The sequence below is a fragment of the Orycteropus afer genome, unplaced genomic scaffold (genome assembly GCF_000298275.1).
Source record: "Orycteropus afer afer isolate SDZICR_OR568_19922 unplaced genomic scaffold, OryAfe1.0 scaffold00078, whole genome shotgun sequence".
NCBI classification, from domain to species: Eukaryota; Metazoa; Chordata; class Mammalia; order Tubulidentata; family Orycteropodidae; genus Orycteropus; species Orycteropus afer.
The window spans coordinates 10404731-10413706 of record NW_006921665.1 but is presented as its reverse complement, the minus strand read 5'-3'; the positions used below and the strand labels follow the sequence as shown (position 1 = coordinate 10413706).

The following is an 8976-nucleotide window of genomic DNA, read 5'->3' as shown; positions in this document are numbered from 1 at the left end:
AAAGAAGGTGGAAAGAATACACAGAGTCACTGTACAAAAAAAAAAAAAAAATTGGTTGATGCTCATCCATTTCAGGAGGTGGCATATGATCAGGAACCAATGGTATCAAAGGAAGAAGTTGAAGCTGCACTGAAGGAATTGGCAAAGAATAAGGTTCCTGGAATTGATGGAATACCCACTGAAATGGTTCAACAAATGGATGCCACATTGGAGGTCCCCACTTGTCTATGCCATGAAATTTGGAAGACTGCTATGCCTGCAACTGACTGGAAGACATCCATAAATTATTGAACAATATCATTAATATCACATGCAAGTAAAATCTTGCTGAAGATAATTCAAAAATGGTTGCAACAATATATTGACAGAGGACTTGCAGAAATGCAAGCTGGATTCAGAAGAGGATATAGAATGAGGTATATCATTGCTGATGTCAGATGGATCTTGGCAAGCAAGAAATACATAAAAGATATTTACCTGTGTTCTATTGACTATGAAAAGATATTTGATTGGGTGGATCATAACAAATTATGGATAACCTTAAGAAGAATAGGAATTCCAGAACACTTAATTGTGCCCATGAGGAACCTGTCTGTACACAGGCCAGGAGACTGTCATTCAAACAGAACAAGGGGATACTGCATGGTTTAAAATCAGGAAGGAAGTACGTCATGGTTGTATCCTTTCACCCAAATTATTCAATGTGTATGCTAAGCAAATATTGCAAGAAGCTGGACTGTATGAAGAAGAATGTGGCATCAGGATGGGAGGAAGATCCATTAACAACATGCAATATGCAGATGACATTTTGCCTGCTGAAAGTAAGGATGACTTGAAGCACTTACTGATGCAGATTGAAGACTAGAGTCTGTAGTATGGATTACACCTCAACATAAAGAAAACAAAAATCCTCACAACTGGACAAATAAGCAGCATCATGATAAATGGAGAAAAGATTGAAGTTGTCAAAAATTTCATATTACTTGATTCCACAATCAACACCAATGGAGGCAACAGTCAAGATATGAGACATCATATTGCACTGGGCAAACTGGCTGCAAAAGAACTCTTTAAAATACTGAAGAGCAAAGATACCTCTAGAAGACTACGGTGCACCTAACCCAAGCCGTGGTATTTTTAATCACCTCAAATGTGTATAAGAGCTGGACAATGAATAAAGAAGACTGAAAAGAGAGTTGATGCTTTGGGGTTGGTGTGTTGGTGAAGAATACTGAAAGTATCGTGGACTGCTAAAAGAACTAACAAATCTGTCCTGGAAGAAGTGCAGCTGCAGCTGGAGGGCTTCTTGGAAGAGAGAATGGCCAGACTTTGCCAGACCTACTTTGGCCATCTTGTCAAAAGGAACCATTCCCTGGAGAAGGAGATCATGCTTGGTAAAGTGGCCAAAAACCAACCAAACTCACTCTTGTCAAGTCAGATCTGACTCATAGCAACTCCTCTTTGGGTCTCCAGGGCAGTATAACTACAGAAGTAGATTGCCCAATCTTCCTTCCAAGGAGTGGCTGGTGGGTTTGAACTGCCAGCCTTCTGGTTAGCAGTCAAATGCCTTAGGCACTGGTAAAGTGAAGGGTCAATGAAAAATGGGAAGGCCCTCAAAGGCATGGATTGACACAGTGGCTGCAACAATGGGCTCACCTTGTGAAGCTGGTACAGGACCGGGCGGTGTTCCATTTGGTTGCATGGAGAGTCTCTATGAGTCCAAGCTGACATGATGTCACCTAACAACAACCACATAAAATTTTATTTTTGAAAGTGTGAGCCTTTGGATTTCCTCAGGCAAATGATATCTTGCAGCAGGAGAGCAGTTGAAGACAATGTTTCATTGTATAGCAGAACCTGGGTAGTGATTTAAAATGGGCTTTAACGACGTCTGGGTTTATTATAGACTTTTGTCATCAATTCTTATGAATTTTTGTTTTTCTTGTCTTCTTCAGTTTCATACATGTCACATACCCATCTGTCCTGGAAGAAGTGCACCTGAAATGTTCCTTGGAAGCGACAATGGCCAGACTTCGTCTCACCTACTTTGGTCATCTCATTACTAATGCAATTTTCATTGTTAAAAAACTCATCATGCAAAGGTCAACATCATTTTCAGGTGGTTATGTCCAGGGTTTTACATTAACCAATCAAGAAGGTTGTAAGATAACAGATGCACCCTACACATTGAGCAAGTATGTCCTGAGGAATTTAATAAAAAAATAATTTAGGTGACAGAGTCTGTGTAATTGTGCCCCACCCTTTTTGGCAGTATATAAAGGTCCTGGGATCACAGACGGCATTCAGACTTCAGAACCACCCTCCTACACTTCAACTGATACTTCACTTCCTGACACCATGTGTTGCAACTACTATGGTGGCTATGGCTATGGCTCTGGCTATGGCTGTGGCTATGGCTCTGGCTATGGCTGTGGCTATGGCTCTGGCTATGGCTGTGGCTATGGCTCCCGCTATGGCTGTGGTTATGGTTCTGGCTATGGCTGTGGCTATGGCTCTGGCTATGGCTGTGGCTATGGCTCTGGCTATGGCTGTGGCTATGGCTCCCGCTATGGCTGTGGTTACGGTTCTGGCTATGGCTGTGGCTACGGCTCCCGCTATGGCTGTGGCTATAGTTCTGGTTGCTGTGGCTACCAGCCATTTTGCTACAGAAGATGCTATTCTTCTTGCTGTTAGAACATCAGTCTCAAAACACCATTTACTTCAGATATGACGCTTCATAGAAGAACTCTGATTCAAGAAATTACATGCTTGATAAAGGCTATCACCCCCCAAGAACCTCCTTAGAATGGCATTTTTGTCACTGTGATATTATGAGTTTTCTAAATGTTAGCCTTTATGCCCTTGATCTCTGATTTTCTGTTATGATGGTGTTGGTTTTCCATACAGGAGGGGAAATTATTTATTGTCAATAAAAATGGTTCTTTATTTTGAGCAACTCTTTGTGTTTGCTTGTGAATTTGTCCTTCCTTGAGATGTTATGATTTCTCTTTACAACTGGGTTAACAATATGTTGGCTGTACATTGGGTTCTTCATGAATATAAGCATCTCTTCCCATACTTGTGTCTTAAATAATGTCTATTCCACCTATTTCTGATATACCACATTTTCTGGAAAATATACACCTATGCACACATCACACAGTGTTTCAGAACTGTGCTCTGCAAATGACACTGGTTTCTAGATTGGAGCTGGAGAATAATGAAGGAAGGTTGGGCAATCCTACTTCCGTAGTGATACTGCCTCGGAAACCCAAGGAGGGGTCGCTATGAGTCGGGGCCGACTCGATGGCACATAACAACAACAACAACAATTGAAGAAGTTATGACAAAATCCAACACAGAGAAAGTGTGGTCAGTGGATTTAGAATAGTAAAGAAAGTGAAGAGATAATCCAGAGTGATTGAAAAAGTAGAATCAGACTTAGTTACTGAGGATGAGAAGCAAAAAAAGAAGGTTTAAGTGAGAAGGTATATATATTATATCATCTAAATTGAATGAAAAGGTACATGTATTTGTTAACATATTTTGAGAAAATTGATATAATTGTCTTTTCAACAAATCATTTTTAATATTTTGAATAAAAACTCTCATAGATATTTGGGACACAGTGGAAAAAAATATATACAAGTTGCCTGCTATCAGAGATTTAAAAGAAGTAAAAATTGATTAAGTTAAAGTCCAATGGGAATGCTTGGCATGGAAATAATTAAAAAAAAAGTAAAAGTATGAGAAAGGAAGAGAAAACCAAAATGGATGTCAGAAGGGACTCTGAAACTTGCTCTTGAGTGGAGAGTAGCTAAAGCAAATGGAAGAAATGACAAGATAAAAGAAGAGCTGAACAGAAGATTTCAAAAAGCAGCTTGAGCAGACAAGGCCAATTACTATAATGAAATACACAAAGAACTGGAGTTAGAAAAGCAATCAGATTGACTACATCTGTGACAAGAGGTGATGAAGAAGTTCAATATCTTCAGCCAAAACAAGGCCAGGAGCTGATTGTGGAACAGACCATCAACTGCTCATTTACATGTTCAAGTTGAAGTTGAAGACAATTAAAACAAGTCCACTAGAGCCAATATCCCTCCTGAATTTAGAGACCATCTGAAGAATAGATTTGATGCATTGAACATCAATGACCAAAAACCAAAGGAATTGTGGGATGACATAAAGAACATCATCCATGAAGAAAGCAACAGGTCATTAAAAAGACAAGAAAGGAAGAAAAGACCAAAATAGATGTCAAAACAGACTCTGAAACTTGCCCTTGAATGGAGCATAGCTAAAACCTATGGAAGAAATGACAAGATAAAAGAGCTGAACAGAAGATTTCCAAGAGCATCTCGAGAAGACAAAGTTAATTACTATAATGAAATATGCAAAGATCTGGAGTTAGAAGACCAAAAGTGAAGAAAACACTCAGCATTTCTCAAGCTAAAAGAACTGAGGGGAAAAAAGTCTCGAGTTGCACTATTGAAAGATTCTATGGGTAAAATATTGAATGATGGAGGAAGCATCAAAAGAAGATGGAAGGAATACACAAAGTCATTGTACCAAAAAGACTTGGTCAATATTCATCCATTTCAGAAGGTGACATATGATCAAGAACCAATGGTAATAAAGGAAGAAGTCAAAGCTGCACTGAAGGAAATGGCAAAGAACAAGGCTCCAGAAATTGATGGAATACCTGGTGAGATATTTCAACAAATGGATGCTCATTGGAGTCACTCACTTGGCTATGACAAGAGATTTGGAAGACAGCTACCTGGTCAGCAGACTGGAAGAGATCCATATTTGTACCCATTCCAAAGAAAGGTGATCCCACAGAATGTGAAAATTATCGAACAATATCATTAATATCATGTGCAAGTAAAATATTACCAAAGATAATACAAAAACACTTGCAGCAGTATATTGACAGAGTGCTTCCAGGTATGCGAGCTGGATTCAGAAGAGGGTGTGGAATGAGAGATATCATTGCTGATGTCAAATGGATCTTAGATGAAAGCAAAAATTAACAGAAAGATGTTTGCTTATGTTTTATTGACTATGTAAAAGTATTGAGTTGTTTGGATCTTAACAAATTATGGATAACACTGAGAAGAATAGGAATTCCAGAACACTTGATTGCACTCGTGAGGAATCCTGTACATACATCAAGAAGATGTATGTCATTTGAACAGAAAAAGGAGATACTGCACGGTTCAAAATCAAGAAGGGAGTGTGTCAAGGTTGTATCCTTTCATCATACTTATTCAACTTGTATGCTGTGCAAAGAATCCAAGAAGCTGGATTATATGAAAAAGAATGTGACATCAAGATTGGAGGAAGATTCATTAACAACCTGTGATATGCAAATGACACAATTTTGCTTGCTGAAAGTGAGGATGACTTGAAGTATTTACTGATGAAGATTAAAGACTACAGTCTGTAGCATAGATTACATCTCAATATAAAGAAAACAAAAATCCTCACAACTGGTCCAATAAACAAATTCATGGTGGATGGGAAAAAGATTGAGGTTGTCAAGGAATTCATATTACTTGGTTCTACAATCAACACTGATGGAAGCAGCAGTCAAGACATCAGATGATGTATTGCATGGGCAAATCTACTGCAAAATACCTCTTTCAAGTGATTCAGAGCAAAGATGGCTCCTTGAAGACTAAGGTTTGCCTTACTCAAGCTATGGTATTTTCAATCACCTCTTATGCAGGTGACAGCTGGACAATGAATAAGGAAGACTAAAGAAGAGTTGATGCTTTTGAGTTATGGTGTTGGAGAAGAATGCTAAGAGTACCCTTGTCTGATAAAAGGACTAATAATTCTGTCCTGGAATAAGTGCAGCCAGAATGCTGCTTGGGAGTGAGAATGGCCAGATTTCATCTCACCTACATTGGTCATGTTGTCAGAAGGGATCATTCCCTAGAGAAGGATATCATGCTTGGTAAAGTGGAGGGTCAACAAAAAAGGGGAAGGCCCTCAACAAGATGGATTGACACAGTGGCTGTAACGATCATATTGGTATTGTGAGACTGGCAGAGAACAAGGCAAGGTTTCATTCTGTTGTACTTAGGGTCACCATGGGTGGGAGCCACCTTGACAGCACCTAACAACAGACAACAGCAACCGTGTTATTATCACACTTGATAATAACTGTGTTGATATTGTGATCGGTAAAGTTGGGTCAACGAAGTAGGGGAAGGCCCTTAACTAGATGGATAGATACAGTGGCTACAACAATGGGCTTGAGTATAGCAAGGATTGCAAGGCTGGCACAAGACAAAGCAGTGTTTCATTCTGCTGTGCATAGTGTTTCTATGAGTCAGAGATGATTTGATGGCACCAAACAGCAATTCCCTCTTCCACTGACCATCTACTTTATCCAATATGATATCCTGATCCTTCCCAATAGCATAACCAAATTACAAGAAATGAAGTCTGGCCATTCTCCCTTCTGAGAAGCATTCTTACTGTGCTTCTTCCAATAAAAATGTGTTCTTTCATCTGCCAGTCCATGGTAAATTCATATTCTTCATGCACAACATGATCGAAATCCATCAATTCTTCTGGGGTGTTCCTTATTCTTTGTACAACTTACACATGCATATGAGGTGATTGAAAATGCCTTTGCTTGTGGCCAGGCACACTTTAAAATCATCTTCAAAGTGATCATTTCTTTTTAACACTTTAAAGAGGTCTTTTGCAACAGATTTGAAGAATTCAATGTCATTTGATTTCTTGATTACTGCTTCCATGGGTGTTGACTGTGTATCCCACTAAGATGAAATCCTCGGCAACCACAATTGATTCATTTATCATGATGATACTTATTGTTCTAACTGGGACGATTTTTCTTTTCTTTATGTTGTATTATAACCCATCCAGAAGGATGTAGTTTTTGATCTTCATCTGTAAGTTCTTCAAGTCTTCTTCATTTTCAGCAAGCAAGGTTGTGTCACTTGCATATCACAGGGTGTTAATGAGTCTTCCTCCAATTCTGATGCCACAGTCTTCTTCATATAGTCCAGCATCTTGGACTATTTGTTCAGCACATAGAGTGAATACCAAAACCGAAACCAAACTCACTGCCATCGAGTCAGATCTGACACATAGCGACCCCTCCTTGGGTTTCTGAGGCAGTATCACTACAGAAGTAGATTGCCAACCTTCCTTCTGAGGAGTCGCTGGTGGGTTTGAAATGATAAAAGCCTGATGCATATATTCATTGATTTTAAACCATGCAGTATCCTCTGCTTCTATTGAAACAACAGCTTCTTGGTCCATGTACAGTTTCTGCATAAGCACAATTAAGTGTTTTGGAATTCCCATTCTTTGCAATGATATCCATAATTTGTTATGTTCTGCAGAGTCAAAAGCTTTTACATAGTCAATAAGACATAGGTAAATATCTTTCTGGTGGTATTTGTTTTTACCCAAGATACATCTTACATCAGCCGTGATATTCCTCGTTCCATGTCCTCCTCTGAATCTGACTTGAATTTATGTCAGTTCCCTGTCTATATACTGCTACAACCGGTTTTTCATTTCTTTATTTTATTTTATTTACTTTTGCAGTGTTTCCTACTCTTCCTTCCCACTGCTGGTATTCAACAAAGATACAACCATTTTTGAATTATCTTCAGCAAAATTTTACTTGCATGTGTTGTTATAACCACTCCAATAGAAAGAGAGACTTTTAAGTTATTAGGGCTTGTTCTTTTGCAATTGAGAAATGTGACACCAAGACATAATAAACTCTCCCCACCTGTATGGAAAACTAAGACTATCATATAGAAAATCAGAGATTTAGTGAGTAAATCTGCTATTCCTTCTAGTTTTTCTTTTGCTTTGCATCTTGTATCTTTTTATTTTCAGATCTCATCTCAACTATTACAACTTTATAATACCTCTCTGGTTTACCTCTCTAATTTTTCAACACTTGTTTCTACATTAATCCTTTTTTATCCTATCCATGGCAATCATTACTATCTGGATTTATCCTAATTAGTTTGTACTGTTTTTAAATCTTCACTCTGGAATGTAAGCTCTCAGATAGTAGGTACTTAGTATATAATTTTTTCCTACTATATCCCAAACATCTACGAGGGTCCTTATTGAAAATATTTTAAATGATTTGTTGAAAAAGAGAATTTTATCAATTATCTCAAAATATATTAACAAATACAGTAACATTTTCTTCCAATTTAGATGGTATTATATATACATGTGTGTGTCTTCTCACTTAAACGGTCTGATTCTATTTCTCAATCTTCCTGGATTATCTCTTCAATTTCATTACTGTTGAAAATACACTGAGGACACTTCCTCTGTGTTAACATTTTGTCACAACTTCCTCAATAGGAGCCATTATTCTACAGTTCCATTCTAGAAACCAGTGCCATTTGCTGAGCACAGTCCTGAAATATTGTGTGATGTGTGCTTAGTCGTGTATGTTGTGGAAGATGTGGGATATCAGAAATAAGTGGAATAGGTATTATTTAAGGTACATGTATAAGAAGAAATGTTTATATTCATGAAGAACCCAAAGTACAACCAACATCCTCTTAGGCCAATTTTAAAGAGAAGGCATAATATCTCAAGGAAGGACAAATTCAGAAGCAAACACAAAGACTTGCTCAAAATAAAGAAGTTTTTTTTTTTTTTTTTATTAACAATAAATAATTTCCCCACCTATATGGAAAACTAAGACCATCATAATAGAAAATGAGAGATTTAGTGAATAAAGGCTGACATTTGGAAAACTGATAATATTATGGAATATCCATTCCATCCACCAGCCACTCCTTGGAAGGAAGATCGGGCTATCTACTTCTGTAGTGATACTGCCTCAGAAGCCCAAGGAGTGGTTGCTATGAGTCAGATCCCACTCGATGGCAATGAGTCAGTCCACTCAAAAAAGTGCCATTCTAAGAAGGAGGTACTGGAAGTCTCAAC

The 8976-nt window shown here is 38.1% G+C and overlaps 1 protein-coding gene across 1 annotated transcript; it reads left to right on the top strand.

The window, feature by feature from the left end:
* Positions 1-2358: 2358 nt before the first annotated feature.
* LOC122150033 (keratin-associated protein 21-1-like) lies at positions 2359-2694 on the top strand. Its single transcript, XM_042781013.1, has one exon. The coding sequence runs from the start codon at positions 2359-2361 to the stop codon at positions 2692-2694; it is 336 nt and encodes a 111-aa protein (XP_042636947.1).
* Positions 2695-8976: the final 6282 nt, after the last annotated feature.